Here is a 19,725-nt window from a genome sequence, read left to right as displayed (position 1 = left end):
AAAAAAAAAAAGTTGAATAAGAAACGTGAGCGAGTGAGTTGAAGGGTGTACGGGTGAGTAGTTGGGTGAGTCAGTGGGAGTTTAGGGGGGGTTGAAAAACCGAGAACCAGTGCAGTGCTTCGGTCAAGGGGGCAAGAGAGAAAGAGAAAAAAAATCAAACAGAGTTAACCAAAGAGGGTTGATAACGCAAGCGCACAATTTATATTCGTATATGTCGAGAGACAGAGAGAGAAAGAAAGAGAGTATTACACACATATCTGATAAGACCAAATGAAACAAAAATAAAAACGGCGTCGTCTCCTTGAACATTATTATTGCGTCTGCGCTTTTACCCACTATCAAACATGTCCGCCCTCGATTATCAAAGTTAGTTGAGGGATGAACGTCGCGCGCCATCGCTCTCTAACGCCAAACTCGCGGTAAAATATAGTGAAAAACCGCAAAATAAAATACAAATAATTAAAAAAACTAAAAAAAGTAATTTAAAAAATTTAATAAATAAAAATTTTAAAATTTAATTATTACTCTATTTCGATATTAAAAAATTAAAAAACGAAAAACACAAACTGCCTTTTATTAAAATCAACTTGTTGTGATATATAAATTTGTGAATTAAAAAAAAAAAAAAATTTAATTTAATAATAAAAAAAAAATACAACAGTATAAATTAATTTGTGAATTTGTGTTTTTTAAAATTTTTTTTATTGTTTTTTACTTGTATTTATAGATTATTTTTTTTTCTATTTTGAAAATAATAATAAATAATTGTGGCTAGTGTTAAATATGGAATAGAAGAGTTATTATAAAGTCAATTTAATCGATCGAGTTGCCAGAAGAAATATATATACATACAAAAGGTGCATGAACAAGACAGAGAAAGAGAATAAAAACGAGCAAGGAAAATAGAGAGAGAGAGAGGGAGAGATTGTAAAATAAAAAATCATTGAAAAAAAAAATCAACGTCTGACCAAATACTGACATTTTCACTGAGGTAAATTAAAAAAAAAAAAAAACATTTCATTGATAAATAATTGAGCAATATTTATTCAACAATAAAATTATTATAATTTATAATATTCTTTATAATTAATATAATTTTTTTTTTATTAAACGAATGATAATTTTTAGTGAGTAGATATTTAAAAGCATGAAAATTCATTGGAGTCCAGAAGAAGGGTGGTTTGAGGAGCACTTGAGGCCCTCTTGTCTTTCGACGCCGTCTACTCTACTTCCTCATAGTCGTTCATATACACCAGTCAACCCTCAAACCTCTCTTTTTTTTTTTCCTCTTTTTCTTCTTTTTCTTCTTCTCATATTACTCTTTTTTTCTTTTTTTTTTCTCTTTAATTTTTAGTCTCTTTTTAGCTATCATAAAATACACCCCCCCATAAATTTTTCTCACCCTTTTTTAACCATCATTCTCGTCCATATCCTGCGGATGTACAATTCGCACATAGAGTATTATTTATCTTTCTTTATGTAACATATTTTTTTTTTATCCTCACTTTTATTCCTCACTGTTTTTCCTTCATCTTTTGCCTCCTTGACTTTTTTTTTTTTTTCTACAACACACGATTTTTGCAAGCTCTTTTTCTCTCTGCTCATTCACGCCTACAAAATTTTATTATATATAATTTATTTTATTTGACAGATAAATATATCAAAAAGTCATATTTATTGATAAAAATTCATACAGACTCATGTGTATTACTGGGTGTGATTTTTAATAATTTATTTTTGACTTTTTTTTTTTTTTGATCCTTGAAAATAGTCATAGAAATAAATAGTAAAAAAAATATAATAATAATTGTAATAATAATAATAGAGGAAGGAAGGAAGGAAAAAATAATAAAAAAAAAAAAAAAGGGTATACCTATCGATCCACCCGCTGGTCCGGGACATCGGCTGGCACGCCATCACAAAATCGTAGAAGGCTCTTTTGGTGCCTCTAGTTTTGCTGTTTATTTAAACTTACCTATTCTTTTTTTATTTAAATTATTTTTAGCTTTTTTTTTAATTGTTTTTATTAACTTTAAAATATATATTCTACTTTTTTTTTTTTCGTTAGCTAAATAATTGTCAGTGAATTTTTTCTATATGCATTTAAAAAAAAAATATATTAAAAAATTTTACATACTGAAAGAAAAAATAAAAAAAAAATTCCTTTTTTTACCTTTGATTTTCAGAAAAGTAGAGCATACTTGAAATTGCTTTGGTGATGGAGGAAAATGGTATGAGCATAGCTAACGGAGAGCCGTCGGCCCTTCCCACAAACTATGATTTTTAGAAGGTAATTTTAAAAAAACATTTTTTAACATTTAAAAGAAAAAATATATATTTACACATTTTATATAAATAAAGTGAATACAACTACTTTGTTTATTTTATATATATATATATTTTTAAAACAGAGATTTACTAGAGGAGAGCAAGGGGGTGAAGTAAGAGGGTGGTAGCGAGGAAAAGCATTGCACATCGTTTGCCACATTTTCCACAATTTTATTTTTTTATTTTGGCAAAAATATTTCTTGGGTTGCTCATAATGAAAATGTTGGCTTTGTTGAAATTTTTTTTAATGTTTTCAGCAAGAGAATAAATTGCCTCGAGCTGAATATGACGAAAAAAAAAAATTAGACAATTAAAAAAAAAAAAAGAAATTAAAATAAAAAAAATTTTCAATAGACAATTGTGAAAAAAATAAATCGATATTTAAAAACCGGATATTTAAAAATAAAAATAAAATGGGTAATATTTAGAGGGTATTTAAAATATTAATTTTAATGAGACGCTCGCTCTCGGTGTCTCATTATGATGATAGAAATATAAAATTCAAGAGTTATTGATTGATTGTTAATTGATTATTATTGATTGGTAAATTTGTTAATTATTTTAATTGAAATAATGTATAATTAGACAGTGGGCATGACGGGCCGAACTAATGCAGTGGCGAAAACACGTGCGCATCAAGTACGGTGGTCGAGTTGGTGTCGGTCAAGGACAACAAGAGCAGGGCCAGCTGCAGGTGCGCGTTGTGCAATTGCAGGGGGAAAGGGGCGGACGATTGAGCTACGTCTGTCATCAGCCTCAACGTCGTGCCGAAAGCCCGACAATTATGCTTTGCTGTGGTCGAAGAAAAGTAAGTTTATGTTATTTATATTTTATTTATCTGAACAGTCGGCAAATCAATAATGTCATCATGAAAAAAAACAAAAAAAAATCATCTTTTTTCATGAAGATTTACTTTATTCAGCTATTTAATTTGGTTTTCATTTTTTTTAATGAAAAAATATAATTAAATAGCATTGGTATTTAAAGATGAATGGCAAATTGTCAAAAAAAAAAAATTATCAAAAAAGTTTGACAGGAAAAATTTTTATTAATTGTTTTTTTTTTTTATTTTTAATTTAATTGTCAAATAAATTTTAAAATTATATTTTCTTAATTTGAAAATATCATTAAATTATGTGTTAAATTAAGAAATCCCCAAACTTTATAATCACCAAATAAACCGGACACTGTTTGAAGGGAGATATAATTTTTTCCTTGTAATATTACAAAATGAATGTAATCTTTAAAAAAACCCAGATGATATTTTATCAAAGGCTGATATAAATTATCATAATAAAATATTTATAAATAAATTTGAAATAACATTTGAATTTTCAAATATAAATATAAATTTTTTCAACTCGTTAATTATACGTATAATTTTGATGCAATTAATTAACAATTTCAAGTAATAACAGTTTTCTTAAATTTTAAAAATTTTTATGATTACTTTCCAGTATTATGGTAAATTGAAATTATAATTTCTACATATGCATTAATTTAATTTCAACTTAATTAATAAATTTTTGTTAAGTATTTCGAATCAATAATAAATTATGAACAATGATTATTTATTTTTTTAAATTAAACATTATAAATATCAAAAAAAAATATATTTATTTTAATGAATAATGCCTTTTTTTATATTTTTAATTACAAATTTATATTTCTATAATTTATTCATATTTTTCGCTAAGATTTATTTTTTATTTTCAACAATATAATTGTCAATTTTAACAGAAAAAAATATAAATTAATCATTCGAATATTTTTTTTTTATAACAATACAAAACAAGTCAATGTAAAATTATTTATTTAGTTTTATTTTTAATTTTTTAAGTATTTTTTCAAGCAATTTAAAGTATTTTTATTTTTTTAACTTGAGCAAAGTTTGTGGTAATTTTTAATTATCACAAGTTTTTAACTAGACAATCTCCTTGAAATTTCGACACTATGTTTTTCCTAATTTATAATAAAAATAATAAATAAAAAAATAAATAGAATATAAGCCAAGTGTCGTTAATGTTGGACCCAATATTTTTTATTAAATAATTTAATAGACAATTGAAACAATTAAGACAAATATTTTTCATCAATTTATTTTTGATAAAACCGTTGATTACTCAAATGAATTTACACAAGCACAAAATTAAATTGTCAATTTTATTCTAACATCTCCCTCAGATTATTCTCTTCAATTTACCAAATCATCACTATTTTTTGGGGGACATTATGATGGTCCATTTGATGACCCCTCATGAAGAAAAAATAAAAGAAAAAATACAAAATCAATCCCTCGTGATGAATAGCCACTTTTATAGTATAAAAAAAAAAAACTTGATAAACTATTTGATATATATAAGGCAAAAGAAAATTACATCTTGATGGCTAAATTTTTTTTTATCCATTACACCATTTACTGATAAAAAAGTTAATGTATATAAAATTTTTTATACATTTATTAAAATAATTTATAGAATGAAAATTGAATATTGACATTCTAATAGATTTTTAAAATTGATTTAATATTCATTAAATTAAAGTGCTTTGTTTTTTTTTTAAATTTTTTAAATTTAACTATTTTTATCGTAATCGATTGAGTCATTTTGTTGAAATATTTTTATACACCCGCACTTGACCTTTCTCTGTACATGATAATAAATCAAATTTTATCTCAATTGTGCCGAATAAACCAAGATAAATACTATGTAAAATATAAAAAATGAAAATTAATTTTTTATCAAAGATTTATCTATTTTTCTTTTTTTTTTCTCGCAAATAAATTCAGTTGAAAATAATTTTCAATTATTGAAATCAACACAGGCTAGTTGAATTAATTCTTTCCCTAATTTTTGTTAATATTTTCATTTAATTTTTGTATTTTAAATGTAAAATTACAGTCACACAATTTTTTATTAAAATTATAAAATAGAAAAAAAAATTTCTTGGAAAGTTGTGAGACTCATAAAGATGTGTCTCTCCCCTGAGTTTAAAACTTTTTTTTTCAAACCATTTTTTTTTTTCACACGCCAATGTTATAAATTTTATTTTTTTTATATCATATTTTATTTTTTATCCTCCAATGGAATACCATTAAAAGATTTTTCATGTAAAATGTTTTTTTTGCAAGATAAGCTCATCCAAAAAAAGTCAATATTATTTGTCGAGTTAAAAAATACAAATTGAATTGAGCCAGAGTATCGCAACAAGATTTTATATAACATTTGATATATTAATTCGAGTTTGTATTTTATTCCCGGCGTGTGAGCTATTATTTCCAGTTGAAAAATCAAAAAAAATTCAACAAAAAAACCAATATCTTCCATGTACAATAAAATAAATAGAAAAAAAAAATTTTAAAATACAAACACTCTTATTTTCTTGTTTGTAAAAATGATGGAGTTGAAAAATATATAAAAAAAAGAAAATAAATAACCGGAAATCGTTCAATGAAATTGTGTTCAACTGCCTGGCTGTGAGAAGCCGATTAGTTTGAAAAAAAAAATAAATAAAAACAGCCGATATTCTGTATATTTAATATTTTTTTTTTTAAATATAAAATACATGCGGACTTTTAGGGATTCATAAGAGGATTGTTAAAGTCGAGACGAGTTTATTTAAACTTTCTCCTAACGATGCAATTTAAAATGACAAACAGCAGTTGAAAATTTTTAAAAACCAACGAAATATTTTTCTACATACATTCACATGTTCACAATTATTATTTAATTTTACATTATTTTTTTTTTAACTTGATTTGTCCTCATTTCCATCAGTACTTCAACGAAAAGTACTTGTATTATTATCATTATATATTTAAACACAAAAGCTGCATTGGCATGTTGTATTGTTTGATGGTTTTTCGACGAATATATATCACAATTTCAAAACACGCAAGCTGATCGTTTCAAACCTGCCAATTTTACCTCCATATAAATTTATCAGCAAAATAAAAAATTTAATGGATGAACAAAATAACAAAAAATAGAAAAAAAAAATATATATCCGTGACTAGCTTGTAATTTGAGAATAATTTGTGGGCCTCGTGACAAGTTTTGTTGAATATGGTGTTTAACATTTTGATACCTACTTCAAACTTGATAAAAATCTATAATCATATATACAGTTTTGTTATTTTTTTCAATTTCAATATTCAGCATAATTGAGATATTAAAAAAAAAAATGAAAAATTATAATCGTTTTATAAAAGCGTGTTTATTATACGTTATTTTAAAATTTATAAATGGAATTTTTACTTTAAATAATAGTGTTTTATGTTAATGAGTTGTAAAATTAATTTATCATTTAACATAAAGTGTGTATCATTTTTTAAAACTATTTATATATTTAAATTTTAAACAAGTGAAATTTTTATAAATTTAAAGTATTTTTGGGTCTGACACTGGCTGACTTGTACTACTTTAATTTTATGCTAAATATTCTTGAATTTTTTACAAGTAAATTTATTAATAAAAATGAAAAAAAAAAAAAAACAGAAAACACAGAAAAAAACATGTCTGACAGTACTTGACTTGAACTACTGCAAATTTTTAAATGAAAATTATTTTTTTTTAATTTTTTAAATATAAGAGAAATCTGTGTCATTAAATGATTTCTTTTTTCATCAATTTTAAATTTGTATTTAAATAGAAAAAAAATATTTACAATTTAGTTTTCATATATAAAAAATATAAATTATATTTACTAATTAAAAAGAGAAAAAAATTATCGTGAAAAATAAATTTGAAACAAGTTAATGTGTTTATATAAATAATTATTATGAAAATTTTATATATCTAAAATGTATTTTGTCTCTCTTGGTGTATAATTAATTTATTAAAGTTATAATGGGGTGAGAATATTGTTGCATTATATATATACGTATATATCTACTTACGAGCCGAGTAAAAAGCTCTCCCAGGCTAAAATAATTACGAAAATCTAATTTTCAAGTATACGACCAAGATAATATATATTACTGTGGTTTATCCTTTAGTATCTTTTTCACTCTCTCTAGTTGGTTGTCTCTCTCACACATACAATTTCAACAAATCACGCTTGAAATTGAGAACAGTGGTAATATCTATTTTCACAATAACTACAAACAACGATACTTGAGGATATTAGTTGAACGACAATACCAAGCAATCTCCAATAATACACAACAATTTGTCCCAACATATTTGTCTCTCAAACAATTGTTTAAAAACAAAAATAAAACTCAAAAATAATCGATAATTTTATACATGAAATTTCTCTATACACGAAAATATATAAAATAAAATAAAAATAACAATATACCAAAAAGAAAATAGGAAAAATTTACCAAAAAAAAAACCACAAAGATTACACAAAAAGCTCATGAAGTTTGATGGTTTTGATGTAGGTTAGGGTAACCCAGAAACATGCAAAAAAAAGCTCAAAAAAATATTCCATTCTGTATTTAATCATTAACAATTTAAACCTCGAAAATTCCAAAAAAATAAATTTTATCTACAAAAAAAAAAGTAGATCAATGATAAATAGTAAAAAAAAAAAATAAATAGTAACAAAACAATAATAAAAATAATACAATAAATACATAAAGAGCTTTTTTTCTTTTTTTTTTTTTTATATAATATATGAAAAACATAAAAGAAAATATATGACAATAATATGTCCCTGAAATTCAGTGCAATCGAGTGTTCTTGAATATGAAATAAATAAAAATTCTTTTGTATTATATATATATTTTTCAACAAGCCTCATTTACAATAAACTGTTTTCGACATATTCTTTTTTTATCCTTCGACCTACAAGACACAAAATCTCTCTTTTCAACCCTCTTTTTCTGACTGTACATAAAATATAAACTGCCCATGCGCAATGCCCCTTGCTGAAATTCATAAAAGCTTTTTTTATTTTTCTTCTCAGTTATTCACCCTCTTTCACCCCCCTCAATAAATATATATATATATATAATTTTATCAACACACATACATATTCCAGCCAACTATTTCACTGCGCAAACTTCAATTGACATGCGTACAATTGCGTGTACACTACACATTTACAAAACTACTATCAACAAAAAAATGTCTGACACAACATTTACCATTACTACTACTACGCTCACTACTACTACGTTTACTACTAATACTACTACTACTACTGGATAATTTTACTGGTGTTATTGTTACTATTACCACCACCACCATCAACATTATCCTCATCTTGCTACATTCATCATCAAACTTAATATTTATACCTCAAAAAATTTCTATTAAATTAATTTTTTTAAATTTTTTTTCTTATTATTTTTTTACTACAGTTAACTTGAATTAAAAATTGTTTATTTTTATAAACAATTTTTATTTTTATTAACATCTATAATTAAAATAAATTTTTATTTAAAAAAAAAAATTTTTATTCATCTTTTTTATATTATTTAATTTTTATGAATGTGATTTTTGTTTTATTTTTTTTAATGAGCATACAATTTTTTATAGCATAAAATTATATTAATAATAATTTAGTATTAAATAATTTTTATATAAAAATAATAAATAAATAAATTTGTCGTATGAATATTTTGAAAATTACTGACCCGTGTGGATGTTATTAATGTAATCGATGGTGAGTTTACGATCATAGAGAGAAAGAGAGAGAGTAGGGTTGGTTTGTTTGTGGTGTATTCAAAAATAAAAAAAAAAAAATTGACAGAGAAAGGAAATATAAATACATCGAGTGAATAAGAAAGATAGATAAATTTTAGCTGGGGTCGTTGTGGGGTACATACAATATCGTTTGTAGGATGATTTTCACGAGTGTGAGGATGACGTCATGAACTGGTCGATAGTGAGTATCCCTCCCAAACAAACTCCACAACCACCGCCTCAATCTACCCTTATCTCTTTCTACCACCTACCCACCCACCTACCCACACACAAACACACTGTTAAAAAAGACAAACTAATAAACGAATAAGTATATATACTATAACAGAATATTATTCAATCATATGCGCAGGCGTCTACACATTTATCCAGTTTATTCCAATTTTTTTTTTTTTTATTTTCTGTAATACTTTGTAAGGGCTTTTTTTCTTCTCTTTATTTATTTATTGTTATTATTATTTTTCTTTTGGAGTTGTTCTTTCTTATAGTTGTATAGTAGTAGGCTTCCCGCCGTATTAAACATGGGGGTAGTTAGCGGAATGTGTGATCCAGAAATATCAGGCTGTTTTTTTTCAAAAAAGGTAATTGATTAATTTTTTTTTTTTCGTTTATTAATTGTATACTATCATATTGTTGTGAAAAAAAATTATTAGTTATTTTTGCTTAACTGTACATGGTTTTTTTTTTTGTTATTTTGCTTATTTTTGTTTTTTTTTTTTTAATAGAAAATTGACTTTGATGTTGAGGACACCAATGGAAATTGGGTTAGTAATTTAAGGGGGAATATGTTGGGTATATTTTAGAGCTAGTATGGGATATGTGTATGTATAATGTATATATGGATTCTGGGTATTTGAATGGCTTGCATGCCATCATCATTCCAACAACTATTTTACACGATATATGTATGTTGATGTTAAACATATATACGACATTGATTATCTTGGTATATTAGGACATTAATCGATTGTTCTATATGTATATTAACTCTTAAAATATTAAAAATAATTATTAAAATATTTTACGTGTTATTATTCAAACGAAAACAAGTAACTTATAATATTTTTTAAAATAAATTAATGAAATTTTCTATTGTTTTTATTTATTTATTTATTTAAAATGTAAAATGATTTACTTGAAAATAATTATTGAAATTAATTGACTTGAATTAAATAATAATTAATTTGTTAATTATTTATTTATTTTATTTATTTTGTTTATTATTTACAGGAGGGTCGGGGAGATGTGACAGATATAAGTGCAAGTCCTGGAAGACAGGCACCTGCAAATCAATTACGTCCGAAAGAGCCACCACCTATGGTCATACAAGGCGATTTTCGAAAAGTATAATAATTAATATTACCAATGATAATCGTTTTTAAAAAAAAATTAATATATATTAATTAATATTAAGGCTGTAATAATAATTAAACATGACATATCATCACAACTAAAATTTAGAAATATCCACAGGTAAGCGGTATAAGTACAGAAATATTCAAACAGATAGAAACTGTTGAAAATGATCATGATGCATCAACAGCAGCAGCACTTGAATCTGTTGAAAGACGTGGTGAAATGGTTGTTCGTATCATTGAACCACGTCAAATGGGACGACAAGCATCTGAAACAGCAAAAAGATTTATGCTTTCACAGGTAAATTTCATCTTACAATCTAGTCCAACAACGAGCTAATGTTTTAATAATAATTTTTAGGATCCAAAACATCCAATATATTTTGTGGAAATAATAAAAAGACCTGGACAAACACTAGGTCTTTACATTCGTGAGGGTAATGGACATGAAAGAACTGATGGTGTTTTTATATCAAGAATAGCTGTTGAATCAGCTGTTTTTAATAGTGGATGTTTAAAAGTAATAATAATATTTTAAATACTTGTTATTGTTGATGTTATTTATGTATTTAATAAATAATTAATTTTCAAAGGTTGGTGATGAAATATTAGCTGTTAATTTGGTTGATGTAACACACATGAGTCTTGATGATGTTGTGATAATAATGTCAATACCAAGAAGATTAGTACTTGCAACAAGACATGGTCCACCACAGCCAGTATCACATTCACGTCAAAATGAACATAAACCACCACCAGTTGTGGTGATTAAACGAGAACTAAATGAAGATGAAAGTGATCATGCAACAAATAATCACATTAGGTAAATTTTTAAATATAAAATCAAAAAGAAAAATAATTTAAATTAGTTTTAATTTAAATTTTAGGGATAGTAATAGACGAAGAGGTGATGGAAGAGAAATGCTACCATCACGATCACGACTTGGTCTTACTGGTTTGGGATCAAGCCAAGATCTTGGCTCAAGTAATGGTGATCTTTATTATAATTCACGATCTGAAGGACACTGGTCTTATCAACCACCACCACCACCGGTCATAACACATCAGCCAAAACCATCAACAACTCAACATTTTCAACCTTATGAACGTGGCTATCCAAAAACACTTGAAAGTTTAGCTGAAAAAGTATGTTTCTCATATCATTCAAACTTTTTTATTAAATTTAAAATAAATAACAAATTTTTTTTTTTTCCAATTTTTTTTTCCATTCAAAATTTAATGAAATATAAATGATAATAATAAATAATAAGATTGCACTTTTTTTATCAATCAATGCAACATCAAATTGTGTATGTGTGGGTGTTTTTTTTTTTTTAAATTTTTGTTGTTTATCTCTGTTGATAAATCGAAATAATATTTTATATTTTTTGACGTTGCATTGATTGTTAAATTGGCTTGAACTAGATGTCATAGACGATGTTGATAAAAAGCACTCTTTACATCTGTCTGCACAGTTTGATATATACACTTGTTTGTAAATATTTATTCACTGGTGACACCCAGTCAATTTTAATCAAATGAAAATTATATAATTAAAATTATTAAATTCCCATCAATGCCAGTGTGTCAAAATTGATTATTAAAAAATCACTTGGTATATTTATTCGAGTGAATAATTCATTCATTCATTTAAATATATTTCACTCATTATTATTCAAGTGAAATTTTTTTTCAAAATTTTTTTTTTTTTAATTAAAAAATACTCGTTTACTTTTTGCGGGTTTTATTCTTTTTTTTATATATATTTTTTTTTTTAACGTTGTACAATAACTAATTTCGGTTCTCATATCAATGAATGCTACATTATTATTATCCAGGATTTTACAAAGGTAAACAATAATGATAAATAAAATTTGCTTGATTTAAAAAAAAATTTAGATTTCATTAAAAAATTATATATTATTTTTAAAGACAATTAACAAAATCAAGATACTGAAATACCTTGTGTGGCGTGTCACCTTGTTTTTTATATAAGCCCATTATTGAAGCTTGATATATTTAATTTTATATAAATTATTTTTCTATTTATATTTTTAATTATTTATTTATCTACCTCTATAGAAAGTTAGCACGGCACAATGGGCACAAACTAATATAGTTAGAAATAAAATTTTATGCTTTTTTTTGTGCTATTTTTGTGTGGAACTCGCGATTTTTTGTGCTTTTTTTTTCTAGCAATTTTGTGCAATATTAAGCTAACACAACTTCTTTAATAATTAACTTATTCTAATGAAATCTTGACCAAAATTATGTGCTTTTTATGTGTTTTTATTCTACATTTAAATTAATTTTTTTTTTCAATTACTTTTTATTTAAATAATTTTTTTTCCAAAAATGTTGTGTTAGCTTAATATTGAGTCAACACAACTTTTTTAATAATTAGTTTATTTCAATGAACTCTTGACCAAAATTATGTGCTTTTTTTGTGTTTTCATTCTACATTTGAGTTAATTTTTTTTTCGAATTAATTTTTATTTAAATAATTTTTTTTTTTTTTCTAAAAATGTTATGCTAAAAAAATTATTTGAACAAAAAGTAATTAAAAAAAAAAATTAATTCAAACGTATAATGAAAACACATAAAAAGCACATAATTTTGGTTGAAAATTTATTGAAATAAATTAATTATTAAAAAAGTTGTGTTGACTCAATATTAAGCTAACACAACATTGTTAGAAAAAAAATTATTTAAATAAAAAGTAATTGAAGAAAAAAATTAATTTAAATGTAGAATAAAAACACATAAAAAGCACATAATTTTGGTCAAGAGTTCATTAGAATAAGTTAATTATTAAAGAAGTTGTGTTAGCTTAATATTAAGGTGGCAAAACATTGCATAAAAAAAATATGTAAAAGCACAAAAAAAGCATAAAATTTAAGTTCCAACTATTTTAGTTTGTGCCTATTGTGGTGTGCTAACTTTCTAGAGCTCACCTATCTAATCACTATATTTTTTTAATTTCTATACGTATTCTAATTGTTATTTTTTCTCATTTCATTTGTCTAATTTCTTTTAATTTGTATAAAAATCTTTTGCATTTTTTCTTTTAAACACAAGTAGCATTGACGTCAAGACATGTTTTATTTTTTGATTGAATATAAAATTTAATTGTAAAAAAAATTAAAAACATCAATGATACTTGTGAGCTTTTTAGATGAATAATTTAAATTTAAAAAAAAAAACATAAATGGAATGAAAATTAAAAATATTGCTAATAGTAAAAACCTAAATAATTGATGATAATATAAATGTTTTTTTCAAAAAATAACAAATAGGTACATTCATTTTATACTGGACCAGTTATGCAAACAAATGGAAATCGTAGAATGTCAACTGGTACTGGTATGCAATCAGTTGGATCAAGGCTAACTGGTCAATCACAAAGTGGATATGGTTATTCACAACATGCAAGTAATGGTAGAATAATGCCAAGAAGTGGATCTGATCAGCATTTACCACGTGTTGATTATACAAGTATAACAACACCAGCAAGACATACACTATTAAGATCAAGTTTAAAATCAGGTATGTATTTTTAATTGCCAACAAACAAACAATCAAATAAATAATAACATCTTATAATTATAAAAAATAGGTTCATCAGCATTGAGATACAACTCACGTTATTCAACTCAAACAGATACATCAACTGGTCAACGTGGACAAAGTCAATTTGGTACATTAACAAGAAGAAATCGTCCATCACTTGATTATGCATCTGATACCGAAGCAACATGTTCAAGTTCACCACGTTCAGCCTATTATTCATACAGACAAAATATGAGAGAACAATCACAAAATAATGCTGTATCACATTTAGCAACATTATCAAGATCACAAATATCACAAACACCAACTGGTCTCAGATCAAATTCATTACCAAGAAGTGGTAGAACATTACCACAACAACCAGGTGCACTTAGAAGTGGTTTAAGTACAGTTGCATCTGGTTTAATTGATCAAGAAGACAGTGATGGTGGACATTCAGCACCAGAATTACCATCAATAAGACGTGACAGAGGTAAATTAATGAAATTTAAATTTTTTAATAGAAATATTTATATTTATGTTGAATTTTTAGGAAGATTACCATCATCACCTAGTATATTTACATCTGATGAGTATCGAGCATGGCTAAGTCGTACTCCAAGTACTAGTGCACTTTATGAACAAATAAGAGCAACAACAAATAGACCACCAAGATATACATATAGTGCAGAAAATATACATGCTGCTGTTAAACAAGTAAATAATATTTAATTAAATTTAATATTTAATACATAGCTTTAACAATTATTAATTGATATTTTTTACCTAGGCTGATTATAGTAGTTATGGTACATATAGACCATTATCAAGTACACTTGGTAGATTATCAACAAGATCAGCATCAGCACAACAAGTTAATTTAGCAAATTTACGTGCTTCCACGGCAATAAGTTCATCATGTAATCGTACATCACCTGGACAAAGGCCATCAAGTGTAGCTTCCAATAATAGAACAACATCATTAACAAATCAAAAAGTATCATTAAATGCTGCTGCAAATCAACGTGCAACATCTGTTAGAAGAATACGTAATTTATTAGAAATGGAACAAAATAGAAGTATTCCAACTCCAACACCAACGAGAAATCAAGACTCAAGATTATTAGATATTAATCCAGCAGGTATTTATAATTTTTTATTTTTTTTTATTTTTATATTATTATTGATAATATTAAGCATTATTTTGAGAAGCTTGGTGTGCTTCAGATTTTTTAAAGTATAAAATTGAAAAACCACCAACTGTTGGAACACCAAGTTCAACGAGTTCATTGTTAAGTTCACTTGCTGATAATGGAGGTAGTGATTTTTCAAGTGGTGTTAGTGGATTATTATGGGTACATTTATTGGCTGGTCGTGGTTTACGTTCAACAACATCATCATCAGCTGCAACAACACCATCAACACCATCTGGTCAACCAAGTTTAGGTAAAGAAATAAATTAATCATCAAATAGAATTAAGAAAATTGATTGATAAATAATAATAATTTTAGGAAGCTGTGGTTTGAGAGATTTATATTGTGTACTTGAATGTGATAGAGTACACAAAGCACGTACAGTTGTACGTACTGGTGATTTAATGTTTGATTGGGATGAGACATTTGAGCTTGATCTTGTTGGTAATCGTCAACTTGATTTACTTGTTTATTCATGGGATCCACAACACAGACATAAATTATGCTATAAAGGTTCAGTACATCTTGCAACTCTATTACGTGAATGTCCAGAACATAAACTTGCACTCAAAGTTGAACCACGTGGTACACTTTATTTAGTATTAAAATATACAGATGCACATCAAACATTTAAACGACGTGGTTTACCAGTTGTATCATTAGCAACACGTGTTGCACCATTATTTGGTGTTGATCTTGATACAGTTGTTAGTCGTGAATGTAGAACTGGTGGTGTACCTGGTGGTGTATCAACAGCATTAACAATATCAAATTCTCAAAGTGTACCAATTATTGTATGGCGTTGTATTGAAGAAGTTGAAAGACGTGGTCTTGATATTATTGGTTTATATAGACTTTGTGGTTCAGCAACTAAAAAACGTATTTTACGTGAGGCATTTGAACGTAATGCTAGATCTGTTGATTTATCACCAGATAATGTTCCTGATATTAATGTTATAACTGGTGTACTTAAAGATTATTTGAGAGAATTACCAGAGCCATTATTTACAAAGTGCCTCTATCAAATGATGGTTGATGCATTGGCTGTATGTTTACCAGATGATCCACAAGGAAATGCTAAATTAATGTTTAGTATTCTTGATTGTTTGCCAAAAGTTAATAGAGTAAGTATTTTTTTTTTTAAAGCGAAATATTATTTTCATAATATTTATTTAATTAATTATTTTTTTCTACAGTGTACTTTGATATATTTATTGGATCATTTGGCAATGGTTGTATCACAATGTAATAAAATGTCACCAGCAAGTTTAGCTGTTTGTTTTGGTCCAGTATTGATGCTTCATGCTGAAGATAATTCACCAAATTTAGATTTCCAACAGCCAATTGCTGTGCTAAAATATCTTCTTGAAATTTGGCCAGTAAAGTCAGGTAATGTTTTCGTTTAAATATTTGTAAAATTTCGTTTTAAAATCTAGTTGGAATTTAGTAATCAACTGGTTATTTCACAGACAGTTCGGAAGATTTCTACAGTCGTTTCAACACTTCCACGAGTTACGCAACAAGTAGGTCTTACCAACAATCATCATCAATCACAACAGCAACAACAGCAACAACATCATCAGCAACAACAACAGCAACAGCATATTCCCAACTCCCAGCAACAATCTCATCAATTACCAATGCATCAGGGCACATTAACACGAACAGGGCTGCCTTGGCAGCAGCCACCCTCACTTCATCACAATCAACCCCCCGTTACAACACAAGGAACATTCGGTCCATCAATTCGGCCACCACCACCACCAATCAAACCACGACAGGTATTTATTCAATTTTTAATTTTCACATCTATTCACTATCTTTAAATTATTATTGTATTTTTTTTTTTCAATCCTAAATCGAAACACAATCACTACTTTTTGCATGCAACACTTGCTATTTTTATATTTCTTTTTTTTTGTTTGTCTTTATTAATATTACACGCTTTGAATTTTTATTTTTTAATTTTTATTGAATTATTTTTTTTAAACTAGTTAATATTTAGATTTTTTTTTCCAACACATCGAGTTTTACAGACACAGACATTTATTGACAATTTTTTTGAAAAATAAAATACATATTTGTTATTTTTGATTTTCGTTTTTTCTTTTTTTCTTTGGCAAATTATTCAGAGCAAACGAAAATTGCCAACTCTACCAAATCGCTGACAGCACAGAGACGACGCTTCTTGCACAGGTACTACTAACTTCATTGTGTTTTTTATTATTATTTTTATTTTAGCATGTTATGCAATACACAAAACACAAAACTTTTTTCTTCTTCACATGAAAATAACAACACAATAAAATAAATGTAATTTAAAATGAAACTGGTAAATAAAAAAATGTAGGTTTATTAAATTAATAAAAAATATATATTTTATTTATTGATGTATTTGTTTTTAATTATAGGTAATAGTATCATCACCAGGTTCTCCGAGCAGTGAAGAGTCAGTTTCACCAGAGCCAATTAATAAATCAAATCGTATTGGTGTTAATTATACAAATGGTGGTATTATGAAAAAACCAACAACGACCAATGGAAAAATGCCAATAACAACATCATCAACAACACCAACAACAATGACAAATTCTCATAATATTGAACAAATAACACCAACAAGTAGTGTTGATACCGAAGAAGGAAATAATCATCAACAACTTGATGAACGTGAAAGAGGTGGTGATGCTGATATTGAAGCAAGTGATGATGATCTCATATCAAAAAGAAATAATTCATAATTATATTTATATTTAAAAGATTAATTAAACAACGATGGGACATACGTTTAATGTAAGTACGATAATAACAATAATTTGAAAATTAATATACAATTTAAACAAAATTAAAACTCGATGGAAAAAAAAAAATTAACAGATAGAAATTTATTGTTAATATAAAATTGATGGTTCGTATAAATAGTAAAATTATCATTATAAAAGTAATTATAATTGGTGTAATTATAAACACGTTAATTACCATCAAAGATAATTTTTTTTAAAAGATAATTATTGAGGTAATAAGAAAACAAAAACGCTTTTAATTACATCGCATTACACAGCTATCGACCACTAATCATTTTTTTGAATAATTTTATTTTTACTATTTATTGTTTATAAAATCATTCATTGATAAACTATTGACACATTTTTAAATACTTTTTTCAATTTATATAAATATATTTGATGAAATGACGTCTTCTATATACAAAACTACATGAAAAAAAAAATATGTATATTAATATTTATACCAATTTGTTCACTTTTTTAAATACCTTTACAATTTTCATACTTGAAATTCTTCTGATAAATATTTTCTGTATATTTTAATCACCCTGATAATTTAAAAAAAAATTTTTTTTCAACTCTGGCTACAAGTACAACGTAAAAAAAAAAAAACAAATATTATTTAAATAATAAAATTGCCAATAATTACAATTTTTGATTGACAAAAATTTTAAAAAAAGAAAATAAAATTTCAAATGAAAATATTGATAGATACACAGACTAATGAAAAAAAAATAAAATAAAAAATTTATTGACGATTCTAGATGATCCAACGAACCAAAACCAGTTGATTAATTTAAAAAAAAAAAAAAAGTACTCAACGATGATTGACAGAAAGAAAAAAAAACAACACACTGGGCTAATTTTTTTTCTGTATCAATCGGTACAAGCACTTTTCGAAAATATACATAGAAAAAATAATAAAGGGCTTATAGAAAATAATGAAAAAAAAAATATTTAGCAGCTGGTTTTGTTATGTTAGTTTAAAAATTGAATGAAAATAAATTTTCTTGATGGAAAATAACAATTAATATACATATATAAAAATGTATATAAAAAAAAAATATTATATATGACTAGAATATGAACTGATTGAGTAAAAAAAAAAAACGAAATAAAAAAATAATAACAAATAGATTTAAAACAAAGAGTAAATAAATAAAATAATTAAATTCACTGTTCTTGTGTGTTAGACATGCTGTGTGTAAAATCACCGAGAAATAATAATTGCCATATTATTACGACTATAATAACAATAGAAAATAAATAAGAAAAAAAAAAAAATGCTATAACAATTAACCAATAATAGCCAGTATTATTATAAATTAAAAATAAAAAAATAATGAATTGACAGTTTTGATGTATGAAATGGAATGTATTTTAAAATATTCCAATTATTGTAAATTAAATCCGCACAGTTAGATTTAATTATTATTAATAATTATATAAATTAAAAAAAAAAAAATTTAAACAAAACTGTTATTGTTGTATAGTACTTGAATGTTAATTAAATTGTGTAGAAAAATTTTTTTAGATAATTATTCAAAGTTGTAAATGTTTTATTTCCTTAAATATTATCTGTGCGGGTTTTTGTTAATAATTACTATTATTTATAAAAAATTATTATAATTATTACTTTATTTTACTTTAAATAATTTTTCTTTTATTTTTATTATAATATATTTTCATTGAATTTTAATTCAATATACTGTGACTGTCTTAATTGAAAAACAAAAATATTTAAATAAATTTATAAACAATACGTTAATAATAATAATGATACATGAATGAATAAAGAGCGAATTTTAAAGAATTTAAAATTGAAAAAAAAAAAAAAAAAATTTACTGAATGAAATA

General features: G+C 25.4%; 1 protein-coding gene across 14 annotated transcripts; it reads left to right on the top strand.

Annotated features, from left to right (window-relative positions):
* The first annotated feature begins 166 nt into the window (after window positions 1-166).
* Window positions 167-19,435, top strand: LOC122858657 (rho GTPase-activating protein 100F). 14 transcript variants are annotated; one of them, XM_044161696.1, is made up of 19 exons: window positions 167-991; window positions 2,187-2,290; window positions 2,914-3,136; window positions 10,215-10,328; window positions 10,446-10,640; window positions 10,701-10,859; window positions 10,933-11,162; window positions 11,227-11,485; window positions 12,178-12,189; window positions 13,636-13,885; window positions 13,956-14,381; window positions 14,442-14,605; window positions 14,679-15,030; window positions 15,101-15,334; window positions 15,401-16,206; window positions 16,279-16,471; window positions 16,552-16,863; window positions 17,215-17,278; window positions 17,494-17,602. In XM_044161696.1, exons 3-19 carry the CDS (start codon window positions 2,939-2,941, stop codon window positions 17,495-17,497), a joined length of 3,972 nt encoding a protein of 1,323 aa, XP_044017631.1. In that variant the 5' UTR covers window positions 167-991; window positions 2,187-2,290; window positions 2,914-2,938; the 3' UTR covers window positions 17,498-17,602. The 14 variants fall into 14 exon arrangements, with proteins under 14 accessions (XP_044017631.1, XP_044017633.1, XP_044017635.1 ...); XM_044161698.1 differs by having other exon boundaries at window positions 168-991; window positions 16,556-16,863; XM_044161700.1 differs by lacking the exon at window positions 17,215-17,278 and having other exon boundaries at window positions 168-991; window positions 15,116-15,334; window positions 17,494-18,484.
* Window positions 19,436-19,725: the final 290 nt, after the last annotated feature.

This window comes from Aphidius gifuensis, linkage group LG6 (genome assembly GCF_014905175.1).
Source record: "Aphidius gifuensis isolate YNYX2018 linkage group LG6, ASM1490517v1, whole genome shotgun sequence".
Classification (NCBI taxonomy): Eukaryota; Metazoa; Arthropoda; class Insecta; order Hymenoptera; family Braconidae; genus Aphidius; species Aphidius gifuensis.
Note: the sequence above shows the minus strand (reverse complement) of the source record. Positions and strands in the feature narration are given on the sequence as shown.

Bases quoted from the DNA above. Each gene is read 5' to 3' on its own strand.
- LOC122858657 (XM_044161687.1), top strand. From the start codon at position 2,939: ATGCAGTGGCGAAAACACGTGCGCATCAAGTACGGTGGTCGAGTTGGT. The intron at 11,163-11,226 runs GTAAATTTTTAA...TTTAAATTTTAG, and splicing joins GCAACAAATAATCACATTAG to GGATAGTAATAGACGAAGAG. The intron at 14,382-14,441 runs GTAAATTAATGA...TTGAATTTTTAG, and splicing joins ATCAATAAGACGTGACAGAG to GAAGATTACCATCATCACCT.